Source organism: Astatotilapia calliptera, chromosome 20 (assembly GCF_900246225.1).
Source record: "Astatotilapia calliptera chromosome 20, fAstCal1.2, whole genome shotgun sequence".
NCBI lineage: Eukaryota > Metazoa > Chordata > Actinopteri > Cichliformes > Cichlidae > Astatotilapia > Astatotilapia calliptera.
This window is the reverse complement of record NC_039321.1, coordinates 1,137,272-1,161,126: the sequence shown is the minus strand read 5'-3', so window position 1 is coordinate 1,161,126 and position 23,855 is coordinate 1,137,272. Positions and strand designations below refer to the sequence as shown.

Sequence of the window (23,855 nt, the reverse complement as noted above, 5' to 3'; positions counted from 1 at the left end):
ATATCCTGTAAAATATCTCTCATAATAATCTGACAATAAATATAATATTGTCCATATTATATTTACATTACCAAAGTGAGATGATTTTAGTCTCATGAACAACATCAGCTGTTCTGCGCGTACTCTGAAGCGTGCGGTCGCTAAATTGGGACACAGGCACTGAAGCCGTCACACTGAAGCATTCTGGGAGTTTCGTGAATGTGGAAATAAGCACAACAGCTGTTATACCTGAGAACATAAAACGCAGCAAACTAAGTTATTGATAACGCTGCTGATTACATCACCGGCCTCTGAGGCAAGGACGCCCGCTGCCTCACCTGCCCTTGTTTCACAGGTGGGAGGGACTAAGACGCCAGGAGTCGAGGACGGGCACTTGAGCGTGGCGCCACCTCCAGGCTGTAAGCTCCACTGCTGACAAAGACACAGACGTTTCTTCAGAGTGAGATTTGATTTATGTTCTTTCATTGAAAATTAACAATTTTAAATAAAGTTACTTTAACATTTCATTAATCAAACGAAGAAAAAAACGGAGGTGATGATGTGTAACTGTGATATAAACGCTCGAGCAACATTTGAACAGTTTGTCACGTCGGCTCGGTCTGGTTTTCCTCGCTCGCCTCAAATCCCTGAGACTGAAGTCAGAGCCGAGCTGAAAAACTGCAAACCAAACAGTAATACAGATGTAGTCAACATCCACAGATCAGTCCTGTGTGAAATATTAAGAACATACAGTGACGTGTGTCACGGTCGCACTCATAGTTTAACTGATTTACATCAACAACAGTAGAATTAAGGATTGAGGCATAATTTAAGGAAAGCACCTGGTTACAGCTTCATTGCAGAAGCACACAGTTCATCAACGAGCACCACAGTAACAAAGGACCTCAGCCTTTAGGTCGTCAGATTTTATTGGAGGTAGTCTAAACACACCTGAGCACACAGCTGAGCACACACTGGGTTCCCGGCCTGTGTTTGAGTTTGAAATGCATGACTTCATAGTTTTTAAAAAAGGAGTAAAAAAGGTGATAAATAAAGAGCTGACATGTCCTCAGCTCTGCTGATGCCAGAGTGTCTGACACAGGTAACCTTAGACGCAGGTGTCAGATTCCTGCTCCCAGACACTGCAGAGGATCAACATGTTCAAGTGTCGCTGAATTTATTCAGCAACTTTCTTTTGCTCCGATTTATGTTTAAGTAAAAAAAAATAATCTGTTTTTCTCCTGGAAACAAGAAACATGATTAAAAATAGTTTTTCTAATTATCCTTCGCCACCAGGGGGCAGCGTGCTGACACTTTCAGTACTTCCTTTCAGCCCGTTCTCATGGCCTTTTTCACTCAATAAAGCTTACGCTTACTCACTGCACCATCTTGTGGTATGAAGTGGTATTACCTGAAAGTACACCTGGAATTAATTGAACCCAAATTTTAAAATGAATGAACCTGCAGAGGGCTCATTTGAACTGTATTAAAAGGTTTAAATTAGTTTGAAAAACATTGTTGTGCTGCTGAATCTCTCCAGCAGTGAAAGGTTCATCCATCAGCGTCGTCCTCAGGTGAGAAACCGCAGATACCTGCGCACAGACTGACACGTCAGCACTGTGTCGCTGATCAAATGACCACATCTGAACGGTAGCGCCTCCTCCTAACTCGACAGCTGCTGCTCTGCAGGGGCACTGGAGGACTGTGAGGAGGGGGAGGAGGAGGTGGTGGCAGCTGTGGTTAGAGGAGATAAGTCCTCACAGGTGAAGTAGTCCTTCAGGGGGGCCAAGAGGTGACGGACGACGGGGACACACCACGCCTTCCCGAGCACCTTCTGCCGCTGCTGCCGGTTCATGTCCCGCACATCGGTGTAATGTTTAGGGAACCCGAAGACTCTGCAGGGAGGAAGGAGGACACCTTTAATAATCCACCCATCTAACAGGACAACACTGCTCGTGGCTCAGATAAAAACTCAGTGGATCCACAGAAATCAGCCCACAGGCTGTTAGAGACGAGTGGACGAGAGACGTTACAACCCTTCAGCCTGCTACCTTTCCAGCTCCGTGATCCACAGTTTGTCCTCTTTGCCGTTGTAGAGGACGGGAAGCTTGTTGACATTTTTTCCTTGTTTCAGGGAGTTCGCATTGGTGGTGATCGTCCTCACCTTACACATCTGGAACACAAGCATGAGAAGATCATGTGGCCGAGCAGCTGTGGACGGATCACAGCGAGGAGAAGATTCAGTCACTCACCGTGGCCTTTCTGCCCAGCTCCAAGCACTCCTGCAGGTCCAGCTTGTCGCTCTGGGTGGCTACGATGGGCCTGCGGGTGAAAAATAAAACTTTATTTAAAGCGCTTATCCGGCAACGCATTTGAACTTTTTTCCCCTTTTGGCCTTGGAGAATCTCAGTACCGTATTTTCACGACCATAAGGCGCACTAAAAAGTCTTAGATTTTCTTCAAAAAGTGCGGCGCGCCCTATAGCGTGGTGCGCCCTGTGTGTTGTAAGGAGGACGTAGTAGAGAACACCATGAGAACGTTAAAGGGTGAAGTGTGGGCGTTGATCGTATATACCGGACAATCGCACATACCTGTATAAAAGGACAGGTATGTGCATTATGTGGAACATCGTTGTTTTAACAACCCTGAAAATGGCAAAGAGACACGCTTACGAAGCACAGTTTAAACTGAAGGCCATCAGCTACGCGGAGGAACATGGAAATCGAGCAGCGGCGAGAGAATTTAAGATTAACGAATCGATGGTTCGCAAATGGAGGAAGCTGGAAAACAAGCTCCGACAGGTCAAGAAAACGCAGCTGAGTTTCCACGGACATAAGGCGAGGTGGCCCGAGTTGGAGGAAAGACTCGAGCGGTGGATCATCGAGCAAAGAACGAGCGGGAGAAGCATTTCGACGGTCACCATTCGGCTAAAAGCAGTTTCACTAGCTGAAGAGATGAACATTGAACATTTCCAAGGAGGTCCGTCTTGGTGCTTTCGTTTTATGAAACGGTGCCATTTTTCCATCCGGACCAGGACTACGGTAGCGCAGCAACTTCCAGCGGATTATAAGGAAAAGCTGGCCATCTTCCGCTCCTACTACAGCAAACACATCGGCGACAAACACATCCAGCCCAGCCACATCACAAACATGGACGAGGTCCCGCTCACTTTTGACATCCCGGTGAGTCACACTGTGGAGAAGAAGGGGACCAGCACGGTAGCGATACGCACAACGGGGCATGAAAAGTCTTCTTTTACTGTTGTGCTTGGCTGCCATGCTAATGGACAGAAACTGCCGCCTATGGTGATTTTTAAGCGAAAGACTTTGCCTAAAGAGAAGTTTCCAGCAGGAATCATCATTAAGGGACATGAAAAGGGCTGGATGGATGAGGAAATGATGAAAGAGTGGCTGAGGGAGGTGTATGTAAGGAGACCAGGTGGTTTTTTCCACGCAGTTTCACTAAGAGTGGAAGGCAGCGCCGGGCGAGTTACGCCACAATTTGCCAATGGATTGTAGATGCTTGGGCTAACATGTCTGCTGGCACTGTTGTTCGAGCTTTCGCAAAAGCCGGCATCGTTTCCGAGGAGCCGCACGGCACGGAAAGTGACTGACGGTGAAGAAAGTGAACCTGGCATGTTTGATGGAGATTTAGCGCAGCTGTTCAGACACAGAGGATGAGGACTTCCATGGGTTTGATTGATGATAAAAATGTGAGTACCAAACTTTGTTTTGCTCCTGCTTTATTTTTAAATACGCACACTTGTATGCTTGTGTGTTGTTGATGATGACGATTACTGGTAATAGAAATGTGAGTAAGGTACCGAACTCAGGTTTGCTCCCGCTTTATTTTTAAATACGCATACGGTACTTGTATGCGCCCTATGGTCCAGTGCGCCTTATGTGTGTGTTAAATACAGTAAGGGCACACATAACTGAGACTGCGCCTTTTAGCACAGTGCGTCTTATGGTCGTGGAAATACGGTATTTGCTCTTATTTTGAAAGTTTCGTTGCTGCTAACCGCCACAGCCCTTCCTGTCTGCTTGGGTCGCTGTGGCCGTCCCAGAGCCGGCGTCGCTCGCAAAAGACAAACTTTTCCATCGGAAAACTTTTGTCTTCCTGGAATGAGGAAACGTGCACTCACAGAGCTCACCGGGCGTTTCCCTCTAACGATCTTTGCTTCAGATTTAATCACAGCGATTCATTAAAAGCTGCCGTCCTCTGCAGCTCCAGCTCAGCACAAACCCCACGATTCATGGAGGCCGCACTTCCAAAGAGGAAACTCCACGAAAACATGAAATATCCGACTAATATTAAAAAGATGCTAAAGCTCACGTACCTCCTCATTCCCGGGATGTTTCCCCAGAAGTAGCGAGCTCTGCGGGCCGGAGTTACGTGCATGGCGTCCACCATCACCGGGTTACACTGACGGGAAAACAAGACACAGTTTACACCTCGTCAGTTTAACTAAGGAAGCACACAGGAAGAGGAAGAGCAGAGGGTTATGGATCCAAACGGAAGTGAGTGCGTGCAGACCTCCAGGAAGCGGCAGATGCTGATTTTGTTGCAGGTGTTCATGGCGACCGTGTTCTCGTACAGCCAGAAGAACGGCCGCGGGTCGTCCTCTTTGGGCTTCAGCCACTGAAGGATGCGGTAGTAATCAAAGAAAAGCCTCCCGGTGCCCTCTGCAGGAGGGAAGTGACACAGGAGCACCAACAATAACCTTTAGACCACTGACACCTGTGTGACCGGACGAGCTGCAGAAACCTACCGTAGAGGCCTTTCCTTAACGGGTTGACGATGGAGAGGTCGTTACAGGGGCTGCCGCCGATGAGCAGGTCAAAAGGTCCCCACTGCTCGAGCTGGAGGAGCAAAGAAGACGTGGTGAGAAAAGGGGGCGGGGCTTCACCGCAGCACTTTCTATATTCTGACCCGTCAAACACACTCAGTCAAATCTTCTGTCTCAGCTCAGAAAAACAAACTGGAGACGCCCTCTCAGTCTGTCCGCCACGTTGGTCTCCTGCTCGCACGGATACGTACCGCTGTGGAGACGCCAAAATAAAACAGAGCGCGTCCTCATTTGTGGAAAGAGGAATTACGAAGGACATACGCGTTCCTGAGTGAGGTGCCGCACGTCTCCGATGTGGACGATCTTCCCGTCGTGGTTGACGGTGGCAACGGCGACCGAATCCTCGCAAACCTCAGAGGCGACGTATTTGTCTATTTTGATGCCCAGGACCTTGAGCACGTAGAAACCTGTCGGGACGCGGAGAAAAGAAGGGGCTGTGTGGAAAAGCAGGAGCGTATGGCCGTTTCACAGGAGCAGAAGGGCAGGTAAAGCTCACCTGTGCCGATGCCGTCGAACAGCGACAGGACTCTGACGGGTCGGCGGAGGTTTGCAGGGATGGACGGGTAGACGCGGTGAGGCTCCTGCAACAAGAAAAACAGCATCACACAAGAGCCGGCGTGATTTCTGACGAGACGACAGGAAGTCACACCTGACGCACAACACGGGGTGCTCCGATGTAAAAAAGTGTAAGTGAGTGGATCTGATGCCGACACCAACATTTTATTTCTAATTTCTATTTATCTTGAAGAGAATTAAAGTAAATGCGTCACCAACATAGTTTAAACCTCTACACAAACACACATAAAACCACAGAAGCACAGAACTCCTGATCCTGCTGCCACTGATGACTGCAGTTCACCACGTGGCCACAGGGGTCACTAGCTGTGACAGAGGGCTGCAAGGAGCTGTGTGCCGCTGCTGGCACGTCCTCTCATTTTAGTGTTCAAGTAGAAAACAAAGCTGTTTTGTTTTTTTATTTCAAAACTGCAGACATGAGCACGTTTCCCTCTGAACTCACTGAACTACCAAATAGCCCGTCCTCTGTCCTGCATTTTGTTCGTATGTAAAACACAAACGCACACTTTAGTGTTCACGTGAGTTTGTGACGCTAACACAGCCGATCCCTCAGCATGTTTGTGCTCATGTTGCCTTCATATTCAATCATTTTTGAAGATTTTAATATTGCACAACAAACAAATCGTCCCTAACAGAAACGTCACCTCAAGGGACAGACGGCGTTATATTTCTACGGGCTGCGAGTTCGGCCCGCTGCGCTAAGCAAGCATTACTTTGACAACTGTCGGGAATAAAAATGAACTTTCTGCCACGATATGGACGAAAGAATCTGCTGTGCGAGTACCTGAGAAAACCTTTGTGTGGGAGCTACAGTTACAAAAAGGGTTACGCAACACTCTTACTTTGCAGGTTCCCTTCACACAACTAAAAGAAAGTCATGAGTAAAACTGCTTGTAGGTCTTGTAGCTTATTTGTGAGAATCAGAGTCTAACCCAGCGTATGCAATAATGTGGATATTTAAAGATGCCTGCAAATTTACACTTATGGATAATTTGCAGGGGGCAAGAAGGTCCTGAGTTCAGTTCCTCCATCGGGGTCTTTCTGGGTGGAGTTCGCATGTTCTCCCCGTGTTTGTGTGGGTTCTCTCCAGCTTCCTCCCACAGTCCACAGACATGCAGTTAGTTGGGATAGGTGGAAACACTAAATCACACCGTAGGTGTGAATGTGAGCGCGAACGGTTGTCTGTGTGCCCTGCCACGGTCAGGAGGCGTGTCCAGGGTGTACCCCGCCTCCTGCCTTAAGACAGCTGGGATAGCCTGCAGCGCACGCCGCAACCCTGAGAAGGTTACGTGGAAGCAAATGGACGGATAATTTTTTAGTAACGCTGTTAGTCTCCAAGCCCTGGGGGAGTTTAAGTCCATGTTAAAGGAAGTTCTTTTGTTTTCAGATTTTCACGTGTTCGTACAGGATATTTTATTTGTTTTAATGTTATATACTTATGTGCTACATGTATTTGACTTTTGTTGCCATGGTGGCAGGAAATTAGATCTCAATGAGATTTTACCTGGATAATTGAATAAAGGACTAATAGAATCAGCACCTTTGAGGGCTTCCTGCACACAGATCTTTACCAAGGCTGGTTTTCCACTCACAAACTCCATGCCGCTGTCATTGGTGAAAAACTCCTGCACGCGGATGCTCCAGTCCTCTCTGGGGATCAGCGCTCTGTGGGGTCTGTGAGCCTGACACAGGTAGCAGATCCACGGGTCCTCCAGCTTCAGCGAATCAAACGTTCCCGGCCCGACGAGGATGTTCAGACAGTCCTCGCAGTAAGACCTGAGGACGGAGAACAGAGGTTAAGAACGGAGAACGTGCTGGCACATGCGGCCGAAACACTGAAAGAAGCTGAGAACCTGCAGCAGCCATCGTTGCCACACAGCAGGACGTCCATCCCGTAGCAGCAGATGGTGCAGTAGGACTGATATCCATCGCCGTCGTAACGATATAAGGTTTCTGTGAAGTTATCCTGCAGGCACACAGACACCATCACAGCCAGCTGCTCAGGAGGAGCTTGGACGTTTCGAACAACACACAGAAACAAAGGAAAACATCTGCTCAGTTCTTTAAAAGCTCTGCAGGATTCCTGTTTCTGCGTTAGGTCTACGCTGCAACCCGACACCACAAACTGCAGCAGCGTCCATGCAGCTTTAAACTGCGCGTGCTGATGGATGCACGGGTCCTTCCTCACGACTATCAGGGAGTCGAGCACCAAGCCTGAGAGCAGCTCCTCACCTTACACTTCAGGCACAGGCCGCCTTTAAGCAGAGGGTGGAAGATCTCAATGTTGTCCGTCCCACAGCACAGACAGTACCCTGCAAACAGCACACGATCAAACACACGAGCGTATACACGCAAAGATTCCAGGCATGCAGCGCTGCACACTCACCCTCGATGTCCAGCTTCATGTCCACGATCGTGCTGATGATCGTCTCTGAAAGGAGCAGTGAGAGAGAGTGAGCCACGTTCACACCTGCTCAGGTGAGAGCTGACAGCGGAGGCTAACAGCTGCATCGCTAACAGCCGCCGAGCGTTACCTCTGTGCTTCTGGTCGGGCTGTGCGTAGGAGGCGGTCGGCTTGTTGACCTTGTTGTGGAGTTTGGTGTAGATCTTCTTCTTGCTCGGCATCCAATCAGACGACACGTCATCGTTCAGCTCGCCTCGCTTCTTATGAGCCTTCCTTCCTCTCCATCCCATCTTACTCTTCCCCTTTCCTCGCCACTCCTCCTCCTCCTCCTCTTCTTCTTCCTCCTCCTCCTCCTCCTCCTCTTCCTCCTTCTTCCCCTGTCTCCCCATCTTTGACCCTCCTCCTCGAGCTTCCTTCTCCTTCCGTGCTTTGGGGCCGTGCTCCGCAGGATGACCTTCCTTTTTGTTTGCCGTTGCTGGCTTTGAGGCCTTCCTGATGGAGCTGCAGGACAGCCTCTTCAGGCACACCTCCACATCTTTCAGGTTGATGCTGGAGGAGTCAGGAGAAGAGGAGGCTTTATGGGGGAGCTTCTTCATCACCCTCGACCACCAGTCTGCAGAGGGAAATCAAACATGTGATCAAAATACATCATAAATAAGACGGAGCACGTCAAGTCTGTCCTACTCTGAGCTCCTCCTGTACGACCCCTGACCCCGCCTCCACGACTGACACAGAAACAGGCGTTCACAGGTGAGCCACACCGTGACTCCGACTCAGTCAGGCAGGTAGTATCAATGTTCTTACCGTTCTTTGGAGCGTTGGGCTGAAATCCTTCAGGCCCCGACGGCTGGAAGCCTCCCAACGCCCAGTCCAACATCTGCTTCAGCAGCTCCTCTCTGCCCTTTGGAGGAGGAGCGAACTGCTTCTTACAGCGCCGAGCCGCCTCCTGGTGCAGAGGAAGGAGGACGTGTCACATACGAGCACACAGACTTTAGTTTAGCAAAACATATTTAAAAGAACATAGTAAGAACTCAGAATAATCTCAGGCTCCGTGAAGTTTTGACCTGTTCTTTACAAAACGAGTCCAGGACTCTTCAACTCCAGTATTTCTCCTGTTTGAACAAACACACCTGCAGGGACAGGTACACGGCCTCCTGGTAGGTGTTCAGGATGTTGAAGGAGTCGGCACAAAAGTTCTGGGTGAACGCAGCGAAAGGTTTGAGATCCTGCAAACTGACCTGGGATCAGAGAGAAGGAAAACATCCATCCACCGCGGGCCGATCGGCACAGGAGAAAAGCACAAATACAGATTTTACTAATAATTTAAAGCAGAAGACAAAGAAACGACCGTCTGATCACGTCTGCAGAGGAAAGGACTCAAACTCAGGGCATGCACGCACAAACGCACACACACAACCCCGTTCAGCTATCTTAGTGAGGACCTTCATTGACATAATGCTTTCTCGAGCCGCTTATCAAACCTGACCATAGCCTAACTGTACCCCTGACACTAAAACCACATTTTGAGCCTCAAAAAGGCTTCAAACTTGTGACGACCGTGTGTGTGTGTGTGTGTGTGTGTGTGTGTGTGTGTGTGTGTCCTCACAAGTATAGTAGAATGCAGATTTTGGTCCTCACAAAGATAGCTAGACAGGAACACACAGGCTCTCTAACAGCAAATCATTTCTCTTCTTAATCAAACATAATGAGTCTAACGTGACTGAGAAAACTCAGGAGAGAGAGAGAGAGAGAGAGGAGGTGAAGCGGGACGTCAGGTGACTGTGTGTCAACAGCTGTGATTGGATGTCCCGAGAGGACGAGCGAGGGACTCAAATGAGTATAGAAAGGGGCCCAGGAAGCTCCAGGTTGGTACTTCCACTGTGATTGGCTCTGGGGGCACCAGAGGAGATGCTGACACTGAACTCTGGTTGGATCTATGACCAGCTTTGTTCTGCTTGAATTTACAGTATCAATTCAGCAGGATTTGTCTCCCTGTTTCTTTATCAGAGGAGGACCGTCGGACGTCTTCATCAGTCAAGCTCTGCCCTGCGCTCTGGGTACGACTCACTGGATCAGAGCCTGGACTAAACAGAGAGCTGATCCACACTTCCTGGTTCCACAGGTCGACAGCATGGTGCGACTCACCTGTGAGGACGTCTTTTGTCCGTACCACTCCACCAGCGTCTTCCCTGGCGGTGGAGTTTCTCCTCTGCACGGCAGGACGACGGCCGGCCACAGCGCCGAGCTCCCAGCGTAACCCCAGACCAGCTCCCCCTTCAGGACAAAACACACACAGATGTGTTCACGCGAAACACTGTAAGTTTCTGTTGCCATAGCGACCCATGTGTGAGCAGGTGATTTCACAGTAAGCTAAACTGAGTCGACACCAGCAAACACACTTTGCCATCGCTGCCTTCAACAAACGCACGCCGAGTTTCACATTTTTGTACAAGACGCTGCAAAATAAGAAACTGCCACGGTGTGAAAGCGCTGAAACTTTCTGATGTCCTTAAACGCATCGTTTCATGTGACCGCCGCCTCCAAACTCAGCTTTCTGTTATTTGTTACCAACAAACTCAAACTGTCCCTGATTGAGAAGAAAAGTTTGGTGCTTGGCTGTTCAGCTGAAATGTTGTGCAGATGCGTCACACGACGGCTGCAGTGACACATCACTCATGAACACAGTAAACACAGACAGTGCTGCTAGTTAGCAGCTGGTGTGAAATGCCTTACAGGTGATTGTTCCCGCGCCGATGCTACTCGGGTCGGCGTGGCTGCCGAATCCTCGTCATCGCTGCTCATGACAAAATCAGACTTGGCCTGACGATTTCTGTGACCTGCAAACGAGACGAGAAGCGGCTGAAGCAGCTCAGCGAACAAATACAAACAGAAACGGCCCTTTCTTATTGCACCGGTGTGACATTTCTTACTGCGCAGCTGCCTCAGTCTGTCAGCCCGACACATTCTGGAAGCTTCTGTAACATCCACCACATCTGGATAAAAACAGGACACGCAGTCACTGATTAACATCAACGAGGCGTCACATCAACTTCGTGTCAGAGCTGCAAACTCCGGCGTCAGTCCTACCGGAGGAGTTTTCTGTGTCGCCCGACTCCTCCGTGCTGCTGTATTCCCTGGAACGCACAGGTGGTCTGGATTTGGTCCAGTCGCTGTCCTCCGATGAGCTCAGTTTGTCCACTTCCTGTTTCCTCTCATTATCGTGAGCTGTCTGGTGACGGACGGGTATCTTCCTCCTGCGGTTGTTGGGTCTTCTCGCCCACATCCCCGGTTCAGGCAAAGCTTTGGAGGCTTCTCGGCTGTCAGGAAAAGTCTTGGGGATGTTCGACACCTTGGGATTAAAGCAAAGACAGAAAAAAGGGAAATTATTTATCCCTTCCCACCTGGGTCGTGTGGGCCACTCACATGGCTTTGACCTCTCACCTTAGCAAACACCTGGGTCCGGTGCAGCGAGCTCGGCAGGGCCAGGAGGGTCAAAATGAGCCTGCGCAGCGTCGAGCCGGGGCTGACTTCGCTCACCATCTGCAAACAGACACGCGTCGTCTCGGCTCACGCACAGAGCTTTTATCCATGTATTTACTGCAGTAACCAGACGTGTGGACGTTCAGGCCACGCTGGTGCTCTCACCTTTGCCCAGGAAGTAGCTTCTCCACTTCTCGTCGCGTGAGTCAAACTGAGGTAGTCGTCCTGAAGTTGATCGGCTTCTGAAGAGGCGGGGTCACACAGACGCAGCTCTACCGCCATCTCTGACAGCACGCTGCTGGATAGCTTATTCTGAGGACAGGATGTTGCATTGCAGAGTCATTAGCAGCAGGTACAGACGGCATCTTATGAACACAGCGTAACAAAGTGACCTTTAAAGTGCACAAATCCTGCAGCCTGACAGCAGCTCACAGGAGCAGCCAGGACCGTGTGTGGGTCAGAGCATCTGGCTAATCTACCTACAGCACACATGTACTGGAAGCTCTCTCTCTTTGGGGAGCTGGCGCCCTGGTTATCGTCGCCGCCCTCAGGTCTAAACGTCATTTGAATCGACTACTCAGGAAATCAGAGACAAATACCATGTGCAGAATAATTTGGTGTATATCAAAGCAGCTTTGATTTCACACACTCGAAGGTGATTCATGATAAAGTAAAATGCAGATTTGAGGAGGGAATCCGACTACGAGCCAGGAAAATCCTGCTGCAGCCGCTTTTCTTAGACTACAAGTCGGCCGGGAATCAAACCAGCGACCTTCAGTGTACCAGCCCTGCTCTGCCTCCAGCAGCACACAAACAAAGGCGTCTTACGCTGACTCTGTGAGGGTCTTTCTGGACGAGGGTGATGTTCCTCAGCGCCGAGTCTCCGAGCTGCTCGGGAACGCTCTCGACCACGCTCCGCAGCGCCGCCTGGTAAAACACCCGCGCGTCCTTCATGAAGTCGGCCCTGTCCTCGTCGTCCAGATCCACGGCCGGGGTGGCCCGCAGGAGGTTTTTGACTCGAGCGCCCACTTTCACCTCGGCTGCGGGCAGCAGCTTCGCCTCGCTGCTGAGCAGCTTCACGTCTCGCCTCCTGAGAAAGTCGTCGAGGGCGGCCGGCTGCAGGACCCTCGCCGCGTACGAGTGAAGCAGCACGAGCGTGAGCTGCAGCTCCACTCCGACATTCGCAGAGCCATACTGCTGCAGCTCCTGGAGCGCCCGGAGCGGCTCCAGCGCGTAGGCGAGGAACAGGAAGTGTAGCTCAACTTTCGGATCGGTCAGCCGGACGGTGATTCGCTGGGTTCTGATGCGCTCGGCGTCCACGGCCAGCGCCTCAAGTTTAAAATACTCCACCAAATCCGTCCAGCAGCCCGCCATCTTCTGCACGGCGTGGATGAAGAACAAGCACTGCGAGGAGACGGGGCGGGACAGGTTGTGGTGCTCCACGTCCGCAAACAGCTCCTTCAGGCTGTCGTTGATGGAGGCGCAGGTGGAGTAGTGACGGTGGATGTCTTTCACCAGGTCGACCACGTGACTGAAGGATGTGAGGAGTCCGGCCTGGCACGCTCGTCCCGCCATCCCAGGAAGGCCGCAGAGCGATACCAAGCTGGGGCTGAAAAGCCGGAGCTGGGCTTCAAACCTCCGGCTCACCTGTGGGGGCGGAGCATCACAGTAAAACACAGCCAGGTTGGAGAGAGGAAGGCCAGCCTCCGTCAGCGCCTTCATCAGAAGGTCTGGATCTGACTCCGGGGCTCCGACTGCCGAATCCACGCTGAGCTGCACCGCGAGCAGCGCCCTCACCACGCTCGCACCCGAGCAGCCGTCGAAGTAGCCAATCAGGACGATGCTCGTCCTCCGGCCCCCGCCCAGCTCCACCCCGACGTGCAGGTACAGGCAGTACGGTGTGCTGCGGAGCGCGTTGATGATTTGGCCGGTCGGCGTCAGGTCCACGTCATCGCGGCAGTACTGTTTACTGAATCGCAGCAAAACATCGCCCTCGTCCACCAAGGAGTCTGTTGACTCCGCCTCCTTCACCTGCTCAGGCGGAACACACTCGTCTATGTTTGTTACCGACTCCATCGTCAGGTCCACCACGTCGTCCTCGTCGTCGGAGATCAGCGAGATTACATCATTTGCTTTTTCTTGCTCTATGGTTTTACTGTCCGTCGTCACGGTGACGGCGAGTTTCTGATTCGGCAGAAGAAATGCACCACCTGCGGGGGGGGGGGGGAGAGCGTTAGGCGACAGCTTTGAAGTGAAGGTTCACATATTAAACTTCTGGCTTTAAAACGAGCAGCGAAACATTAAAGCTTCAACGTTTCCGGTCGTGCTGACGATCTTTACCGTTTGTTAGCGTTTCTGACCCACTTTTATAAACTATTACATAAAAGATATTAAATAAATGAAATAGCCTGTGGCAAATGTTTTAGTGTTGTCTGGTCACTATACATACTCTATGCAAAGTATAAAAAATGATATTTTCACAAACAAACTTCTTGTAGTTTTGCGACATGGTGCTGCTTTACGTGCACCCGGATATGCGTCATGCTTTACGGCAAAGATGTGCAGATCGATCCTGAAATATCGATTCCTCCGATATCAGTCATTTATGTTCTAGAATCGATTCTCACATTAAAATATTGATATTTTAGTAATTTAGGGTAAATTTGTAGTTTATCATTAACACAGTGGAAAGAAACTATAACATTCGGATCGTCTACACTGGAAGGAACTACTTCCTCTTCCGCCTTTCATAGTCATGTGCGAAATACGGCTGCATAACTGTGTGGCAGCCCCTGGCGTGCGCACTCACAACAACGGCTGAGCGTAAATGGAGTCATGTGTGGACGTGTTTTACCTCCACAAACAGCCAAGACGCAGTTTGCGATGTGGCAAGACAGTGAGGTTTCGTGGCAGCTCCACTGACCTCATCAAACACCTCAGAATAAATCATATCACAGAATATGACGAGCTTATGTTGAGGCGAACTGAAGAGGAGGAGAGGGACAGGTGCTGCTAGGGCGAGACAGACGTCTGTGGCAGAGTCCTTTAGTGCTGAACATGCTCAAATGGCAGGTTTTTTATAAGTATACAAGTTATACAAGTAATCTGATGTCCTGTAATCATTATGAAGCTATATTATTACAATTACATAAAACAATGATATATTGTATTATGTAATACAATGAAACATCAAGTTTTTGTATCGGTATCGGATCAGTATCGTCGATACCACCCTGAATTTTACTTGGTATGAGATCGGAAAGGAAATCAGTGGTAAATGGCCTGGATTCGAATACACTACATCCAGTCATCCACACACTGGTGATGGCAGCTACATTGTAGCCACAGCCACCCTGGGGCGCACTGACAGAGGTGAAGCTGCCGGACACTGGCGCCACCGGGCCCTCTGACCACCACCAGTAGGCAACGGGTGAAGTGTCTTGCCCAAGGACACAACGACCGAGACTGTCCAAGCCGGGGCTCGAACCAGCAACCTTCCGATTACAAGACGAACTCCCAACTCTTGAGCCACGATCGCCCCTGGTATCGCACATCACTGCTTTACGGTAACTCAAAAACGATGGACGCTTGACAGGTTGCAGCTTCATGCCCGGACATGCACCAGGCAGAGACGGCTGCACAGGCAGCCCAAGAAGAAGCACTTTTACCAAAACGGGGTACGTCTGTGATTTGGTTACTTGTTGGGTTCAACAGCACCAACACGGAGCAGAAGACGCCCATTTGTAAGCTATGCTATAAAACTATTCCTGCGCCCGATGGCAACACAACAAATCTCTTGTATCACCTACAGAAGGCCCACGAAGAAGAATCCAGAGAATCCGAGCTAAACCAAGCTGTGGAACGACGGGAGCAAGTTGGGAAAGAAAAACTATACCAGCTGAAGATGCAGCAGCCTTTCACACGAGGCCCGTATGAGAAAACGTCCCAGCGCCATAAACAAATCACAGGCGCCGTCTCGCGTTGCATTTGTAAAGGCATGGCCCTGTTTATGTAGTTGAGAAGGACGGCTTTCGTGACCTCGTCAAAGTCCTTGATCCGAGGTACGTTATGCCCGGTCGTAAGCACTTCAGTAAAGTCGAGTTGCCTCGCTTATACGAAGCATGGCGGCCAAAGTAGAGCAGGATGTTTGCAGTGTCGTGCATTAAGCCTTGGCTGCTGACCTGTGGACGAGCAGAGATACGCAGCCCTGCATGAGCGTAACCATCCGCTTCATTAACGAAGACGCCGCGCTCGCTGTTGACAGACTGCGGACTTCCCACATGACCACACTGGAGTCATGTTAGCCCAAGGTATGAGTCTGCCGTCGCTACGTATTTACCGTGCATAAAGTACATTATGTGCGTATATACGTGCACGTAGTACTAGTATACATACACACATTAGTTTTACTAGCATATATGATATGCATGTTAGTAAAACAAATATTTTGGGCAGAAAACCTTGAAACTGTTGTGCACTTTAAAAAGTTCATTTTAAATGTATGATTTTGAAAATAAAGAAGGCCACAGCTGTTTTCCTTTGATGCGTTTATATTGCTGCACTAAAATGCACGTTTCTCATTTGTGACAGTTCCTTTAAACCTTCAAAATAAAGTTGGAGAAAAGTGAGCAATGACATCTGTCACACTTTTCAGAGAATAAGTGGAAACATTGCGGTATATCGTGATATATATCGTTATCGTGATATAAAATAATTCACATCGTGATAAATATTTTTCCATATCGCCCAGCACTAGTTCCCAGCATCGGTTTCCCTGAAAACACGCTGTGTGACACCTGTGCGAGACACACCTAGGTCAGCAGGAACCAGGCTCTGTCCTCCTCTAGCTTCCAAGGCGTTGTACTCCCTGCCATCATTGTTCTCGTCGAAGAAGATCTTGAACCACTGGAGGAAGGTCAGAGCCACGGCCGAGTTCCTCTTCATCAGCGACTCAATGGGGATGTGCTAGGCAGAGCAACAGAGGATCTTTAGGTGCGTGTTTCTATCAAAGAACGAGCGCCAAGTCATCCTGCTGTTTCTAACACAGGTGTGCAGCGAGCACTCGCTTTAATGTCAGGACCTGAAAGCGCTGCAACACTCACTCTGATCACTCCGGCCTTCCTGAAAGCAGCCTGCAGCAAGGTGAAGTTGTGCAGAGAGTGCATGATGGTGTCGCACTGGAACTGGACCCTGGAGAGGTCCAAGGAGCCGGGAAACAGCCAGTCCATCAGCTGGCAATAAGCCGCACCTGGATACAAACAGAGCAGGAAGTATTACACATCATTTATATTATTAACACGGCTTTATCTTTACACTGGTCAAACTGGCTTTTCCTCGTTGCCTGTCATATATGTCCTGTTCCTGTTGCAGGGACACATGACCTGAGTTTCTAATGATGAGCCCAGTGCAGGGTCAGGGAAACCCTGTAAGCCACACACTCGGGCAGCACAGGTTTTTCCTTTGCTCTCCTTCCTGCTCTGTGTAAATAGTCTTATTTATGGTTTTCTTTTCACAACATGCACCACGAGGCACACCTGCTCAGTAAGAAATGATAGCAAGAAAGCTGGGCCACCGTCCACAAACACAGTAGTCCTTTTTAAGAAATGAGTCCTCGTCAGAGGGACAGCTCAGAGTCAGAGGCTGACACGGTTTCAGCATGTGCAGAGGACGGAGGCTGAAGACGAAGCCGCCAAGCAGGAGGAAAAGAGGAAGACCTCAGGGGAGGTTCATGGATGTAGAAAAGGAGGACAGGCAGAGGGTTGGTATGACAGAGGAGGTGGAGGCAGATCCTCCACTGTGGAGACCCCTAAAGGGAGCAGCCGAAAGAAAAGAATCCAAGGAAAGGAGGAAAGAATAGGAGTGATGTGCGAGTGCCTGTTGGTTTCTGTTAGCCAACCACAGATGGGCTCAGGAGGACGGAGAACTCCACGTGAGAAGTAAGGCGGAGGCTGTTAGCAATGTACCAGCATCAGCCATGCCTGTTAAAACACACCCACCTGTGCATGCCTGCTCCACCTTGGTGAAGCTCGTCTGTAAGGTTTCGTTTAGCCACGCCAGCAGCTCGTAGCGATTATACAAAAACGTCCCGTTCAGGGTCACATGCACCGCCATCTCCGAAAGGCACCTGCACACACATCACAATGTTTTTAAAATCATACATCAATGCTGCAGCCCTGCACAGACTGGCGACCTGGCCAGGCTCTACCCCGCCTTTAGCCCCATGATAGGCTCCGGCTGGAGGGATGATACATGAGGCAAAACAAATATTACTGAGGCATGCATTACACAAGAGCCTGATGAAGTCAGAGTGACATTTACACACGTAAGAACACTCATGCAGTAATATTTTCCTGTAAGCGCCCCGAAACGAGCCCACGTGTTTGCACAAATGTCTGTCCAGAAGGTTTACTAACAGTTTGAAAGAGCCCGATCTCCCTCTGCAGACCTCCGTCACAGCGTCACGGACACCGGGGTCACACAGTGCTGCTTCAGGGGCTGACCTCTTCCTCTGTAACGACTTCTTCGTGAAAGCGTTGCATTTAGGGTCCCATTAAAATGTCGTTTACTTCACATTCAATCTATAGAATGGAAACGAACGAAATGAACACGAGCGCATTCTAGGCGAAGTTGGAATTCCCGAGTTTCCAGCCGGAATCTTCAACTGTAACCTCCCCTCAAGTCTAATTTACAACTCGGCGTAGCCCTGCCCACCCCGAGTTAACGATCACGGCTGCGTTTACGTGCAAAAACAAAAACACTTCGTTGTATTGCTAAAGACGCAATCTTGCGACAGACAAAACCTTAACACCGGGACGCACGCATCGGAAATTCCAAAGTTACCGGAACGCAGCACACATTCACAGTGGCCTCTACACCAATCAGAGCAGAGCGGGGGTTATTCTAGCCAATAGAATCAATGGAAGCGGCACCGATGCGCTCTTAAATTTGTTTCCGGAAACTAACACGTGGGGCTGCCGTCGGAATAAAAACAATCTGATCTCAGGTCAGCTGGAGTCATGGTTGCATGTGTGATAAAGTGCGGCTAACAATACAATAGCAACTACAGCATTTAACGGCAATAACACCGCTACCGTTTAGAAATTGTCTCGGAGTTTAAGCGGTCACTCGGTGGTCAGCTACTTTTGTTCACACCCCCACTTTCATTCAGCTGACTTTTACTCTGAGTTCCCAAAAAGATGATTCTGTTCATCTGGACGTTTTCAGTGGGAAAAACGTTTCGCCACACATTCAAGTGCCAGATAGTTTCCCACCTTATAAACAGCACTTTTGCACAATGCCTTAAACTAGCCCACTGAACGAACAATGGCTGTGAGGTCAGCTACATGATCATCATTTACTCAGAGACCTTAACAACACAGCGAGATATCCGCATTAGCTCGCGACGCTGACTTACAACATCAGTACAAGTTTACGGCAAAGTCACAAACGGCCTGTGCGCTCCCGACGGTTTATTCTAGAAGAAATGTACAGTTTTCGTTTAAAATCATGGTGAAACCTTTAGCGAATTCATGCAACAGGCTGCTAACAAACATGGTGGACTTACCTTCTCTGCTCAGCTCGCTCTGACCGATTCAAATACCAAAGAAGTCAGCCTCGACGACCCCCAAAACCCACCCAGCCCTCTGCCGCGGAAAAAAAGCGGGTGTTTGACCTAGTCACTCAATTTAAAAACAGCCAGAAGTGTGAATAAAATAAAGGCCCACGCCCTTTAACACCACAGGGGTCGAAATTTAACTTTAAATACCAGCTAGCCAAACTCTTTGGTTATGTTAATGTCGCTGTTACTGAAACATCCGGTTCTACAGCTGCTAGCTGCAGTTAGCTTTAGCTCCTAGCGTCACACTAGGCGACATCGGAGTTAGCAGATTTTCCGGTTGGCTGTTCCGACAGTGCTGCTCCACGAAAAAATAGCTTTTATTTAAGCTAACCGTTTACACTATTTAAGACAGAGTAGTACAGTTGTAGAGCTCTACGGAGAAACCCCAACAATCAGTACTTTGGCGACAGTGGGAAGAAAAACCTTTAACAGGAAGAAACCTCCAGCAGAGCCAGACTCAGGAAGGGAGGAAAAAAGACATGCTGTGGATGAGAGCCAGAGAGTGATTAATAATTCATAATTAAATGCACAGTGGTGTGTAAACACATAGTATGTTATTTTATCTTATTCTATTCTAGTGTATTTCTTCATTTTTGCTGTTTGTAACTTTGTACTGTCCAATTTCTGCTGTGACCCAACAAATTTCCCACGTGTAGGAGTAATAAAGGTTTATCTTATCTTAAAAGGGGTGAGAGAAGGATAAATACTTAGTGCATCATGGGACTCAGCCTACACTTTTGCAGCATTGCTAAGGGAGGATTCAGGGTCACCTGATCCAGCCCTGACTACATGCTTTAGCCAAAAGGAAAGTTTGAAGAAAGGAAGGCAATAAAAGAAAAGGATAGGGAAGGAACAGGGAGAAGACAGGAGAAGGAAAGAGGAAAATACAATCAGTGGGTAGAGGAGAAAACAGGGAGCATGGGAAGAGTACAAGGAGTGAAATTAAAAAAGTGTGCGCTTCCTCTCAAGAGCATGGAATAATCCCCAGGCCACACTGCAAAGAAGAGTGAGTGGGAGCTAGCTCATAGTGGCTATGCCTCCCTGAGGCAGCAGAACAAGAACTGGCTCCTCTTACCAAGAGAGAGGTTCAACAGCATCACAAAATAATATTAAGGGCTTCTCACAAAAGGTTGGCTGAGTAGGATACTATTGGTTAAAAAATTTCACTAAGCACCACGCAAGGCGTGGCATACAAAACCATGAATTGCTCTCAGCTGCAAGGGCCGCACCACTGAACAAGCAGGTGGTCAGTCAGTGGTTTCCAGTTTATGACAACCTGCTCTGCACTCCCAGCCTGGAGGGCATGCCTTCCCATATGTATGGAACTGCGACGAGTCTGGTCCACAAAACCAGTACTCCTTAACCAAGGTGCTTGGAGTGATTGGCCAACCATGTCTGGAGGTCTGTGCAGGTGAGAAAGGTGAAACTACCACCTGCATGGCAGCCTTCAATGCAGAATGCATTTTCAGTCAAACTGTGATTATGTTTAAAGGGAAGTGGCTACGATGTGAGTGGCTCCAACAGTGCCCTGAGAATGTTACTGTTCAGGTCTCAGATAATGGCTGGATTAATGATGTCTTCCTAGAATGGGCTCAGTTGTTTGTTCAGTCATTACCTAAGGATGATGCCAGAGATCTAGATGGACTTGCAGACCCCAGACAGCACCAGCACCAACAAGCAGACCCCAGACAGCACCAGCAATCAGACCCCAGACACCACCAGCACCAACAAGCAGACCCCAGACACCACCAGCACCAACAAGCAGACCCCAGACACCACCAGCAATCAGATCCCAGACACCACCAGACCCCACCAGCTCCAGCACCAACATCCAGACCCTAAAATCCCTCAGCCCCATTCATCCCCCTGCAGTGGTATCTGAGGTGCCCTCAACCTTTACATTCTTGGATGGTTGGATCTGAAGAAATAACAGTCAACTTTGAATGTGTTCCTGAGATAGAGATGGCCTTTAACCTGTTCACACCAAAGGAAGAGCCATCAACCTGAACTTGTATTACATTCAGTGATCTGTGTGTCCAACCAAAACAACAGAGGACTGTCAGAAAGAGGGCCAAACCTCTGTCATTTGTCTTCACAAGCGATGGACACGTAGACTACGTTTCCACCAAGGCAGTGCAAACTAAAAAGATAGAAAAGACCAGAAGAAGCAAAGGTGCAAAGAAGGATGACGTGCCCTGCAAAGCATGTAAGGCAGTCTATGGAGACAAAAGTGACCCAAAGGCCAGTGGGGAGTGGATCAGCTGTGGGAACCGCAGCGCCTGGTTCCATGAGACGTGTGGAGAAGAAAGTGGCATCTATGCTGACGATGGATTCTTCTGTAAAGACTGTCTCTAAAATAGAACATACAGTTCTTATGAAAATGTTGTAATAATTAACTAATTCTAGTTATTTTTAATGCCAGTGTTTTTATTCATGAATTATTAAATCAACACTTGAATGTGTTCATATTTGTTAAAATGAGTTCAAATCAAAGCTGACTGATAAAGTGGCCCACTTTACCCTAAAACACTGCTCATCTCAAAAATGTTTCAAAAGCTATAGGACCTGAATAATTATAATTTATGAAATTAAATCAAGGTTTACATATTGAAAACAACTCATTAACAACAAAAACACAATTCAGTCTCACTTAGTGCTTATTTTGCAGTTTACCAAATTTGCCAAAAAATATGAAATTTGCCAAAAAGTGTCCCAGTTTAACTGATTTCACCCTGGAGATAGTGTCTGTCTCCCGAAACCAAACTGGAAGCTGGTTCCACAGAAGAGGGGCCTGAAAACTGAAGGCTCTGCCTCCCATTCTACTTTTAAATACTCTAGGAACAACAAGTAGGCCTGCAGAGCGAGAGCGAAGGGCTCTAATAGGGTGATATGGTGCTACAAGGTCATTGAGATAAGATGGGGCCTGATTATTTAAGACCTTGTATGTGAGGAGCAGGATTTTGAATTCTGGATTAAACAGGAAGCCAATGAAGGGAAGCCAAAACAGGAGAAATATATTGCAGAATTTTGGATCAAATAAAGTTTTTTTAGGGAATTTTATAATGATAATAATAGTAATCAGTTACAGTAGTCCAGCCTAGAGTAATCAAGTCATGAACTAGTTTTTCAGTGTCACTAATTGCTTCCTTGGCGCAGTAGTTAGTCTCAGATGGTCTCACCACCTCTGACTTCTGACCTCAGCTCGGTTTTTGCCCTCGCACCGTGACCAATTTTGGCGTGGAAGATGATGTCAGCGTTTCAACCACCTTTGGTTCCTTCAGGTTCTCAGAAGTTGTGGTTTTAGTGGACTACAGACGTCAATCTTGTCTTTTTGTGAGATAAATCACGATCTCTGTCTGTTCTGTGTTGAAATTAATAGCAATCTTGTCTGTGAGATATTTCATTCTTTGCCTGTTGTCTGAGTTACCTGGTTGTGCTCAGAGGACAACACATCTACTCTGATTGGAACAGTTTTCTGATGGGGCTCCACAGGGTTATGTGTTCGGACTGCTGAGTTATTATCACAGTGAGCAAAAGCAAAATAAAGTCTTAAAATTACACATAAAATTAACCAGCTTAAGAATTTTTTTTTCTAATGGCAACTAGATGAATATTTAAGTCACAGTGCTGCTTGCTGATCATCACCTCTCTTCCTAACCTAGCTCCAACAACTCTTTCCCAAATCTTCCCGGTGTGGCTCATCAGCTTTATCCCTCTGTAGTGACTACAGCTCGGCTCGGAGATTGTGTCAAACATCTCAGAATCTCCTACACACCTGCCTCCACCTCTGCTCTAAGGTTATGTACGATTTGTAGCCAGTGGCCTGGCTGTGTGCTGCCGTCTGTGATTGGAAGAAGAGGCTTGAAAAGGAAGTTATGAACGGCTGTGTGAAAGTGAAAGAAACTAGAAACAGACGACTTGAGCGCCCTCTGCTGGAATCAAGTTAAACAGCAGCACAGACTCGCTGTGATTAACCAACGAAATTAGTTTAATCGGGATTTTAAAGAGTTTTAAAGAGTCTACTTAGCACAGCTGTACTCTTCCGTTTGTGTGAGGTTCACTGATATCGCTGCTGGGTGGGGGCAGAGACCCTGTTTACCTGTCGGAGCTGTGGCGCTGGCTTCCTGCCGGTGTGTGGTGGGCTTCCTGCTCGCTGGGTGTGTGCTGGTCCATATCTTCTATGAGGACCCCCGCTGTTTGTTTGCCGTGCTCTGCAGAGCTGCCGTCTCAGTTTGTCCCACTTTAACCTTTTTAAAGAACAACGCCCGACGTCCAAGGGCAGAGGGAGGGGGTGCAGGGCTGGAGTCCAGGTGAGGCTGAGGATGCCCCGGAGACAGGAGTGGTGGGAAAAGCTCGCCGGCCCTGTTTGATAAGCTGCGGTTCCCTGAATGATCCGGAGAGAACAGGCCGTGGTCTCCGGCAGGACTCGCTGACTCTGTCAGGTGTTTCCGGATTCTCCTTCCTACAGGTGAGCGCAACTGATGTGCGCAGTAGAATCATACTGTCCTGCTAACCCAGAAGCAGCTTCCTGTCATGTTTGATGTCCAGATAAGTGACTCCGAGTTTCCTGCGTTTATTTTACCGAGCCTCCGCCCCGCTGCTTCCCACTTGACCTCTTCCTCTTTTTGTCTCCTCCCAGTGGAAGCTGCTGTGGATGGTTTGGCCCCTGCTGAGGGGCGAGTCTAGGTGACTCCGTCTGAACACCAGGACGGTTTCATAACTCACCACGTCTCTTTAGCTTCTGCTGCGTTTGATCGATGATGTGTTTTTAGTGATGGGCAGATGAAGCTTCATGAAGCACTGAAGCTTTTCATCCAATTGGTTCACCCCAACGCGAAGCTTCTTGAAGCTTCATTTGCTCTAGCAGGACACCTACTGGACGTAAAAATAATAGCTGGCATGAATTTGAAGAGTGTGGCATTTTGCACACAGCCTGTAAATGTCAACAA

General features: G+C 48.8%; 1 protein-coding gene and 1 long non-coding RNA gene across 2 annotated transcripts; one reads left to right on the top strand and one right to left on the bottom strand.

Annotated features, from left to right (window-relative positions):
• Positions 1–1,233: 1,233 nt before the first annotated feature.
• LOC113013715 (uncharacterized) lies at positions 1,234–23,657 on the bottom strand. Its single transcript, XM_026154857.1, has 27 exons — positions 23,006–23,657; positions 17,285–17,412; positions 16,391–16,536; positions 16,100–16,253; positions 12,117–13,498; positions 11,454–11,600; positions 11,250–11,348; positions 10,896–11,157; positions 10,739–10,801; positions 10,542–10,645; positions 9,954–10,082; positions 8,939–9,046; positions 8,613–8,754; positions 8,173–8,421; positions 7,939–8,130; positions 7,791–7,835; positions 7,637–7,716; positions 7,258–7,370; positions 6,997–7,180; positions 5,325–5,409; positions 5,090–5,235; positions 4,751–4,841; positions 4,516–4,664; positions 4,319–4,404; positions 2,232–2,301; positions 2,031–2,152; positions 1,234–1,874 (listed from the first exon to the last, which is right to left on the bottom strand). Exons 1-27 carry the CDS (start codon positions 23,077–23,079, stop codon positions 1,643–1,645), a joined length of 4,782 nt encoding a protein of 1,593 aa, XP_026010642.1. The 5' UTR covers positions 23,080–23,657; the 3' UTR covers positions 1,234–1,642.
• Positions 19,983–21,384, top strand: LOC113013845 (uncharacterized). Its single transcript, XR_003270874.1, has 2 exons — positions 19,983–20,317; positions 20,399–21,384. It is a non-coding gene; the product is annotated as an uncharacterized LOC113013845 (long non-coding RNA).
• Positions 23,658–23,855: the final 198 nt, after the last annotated feature.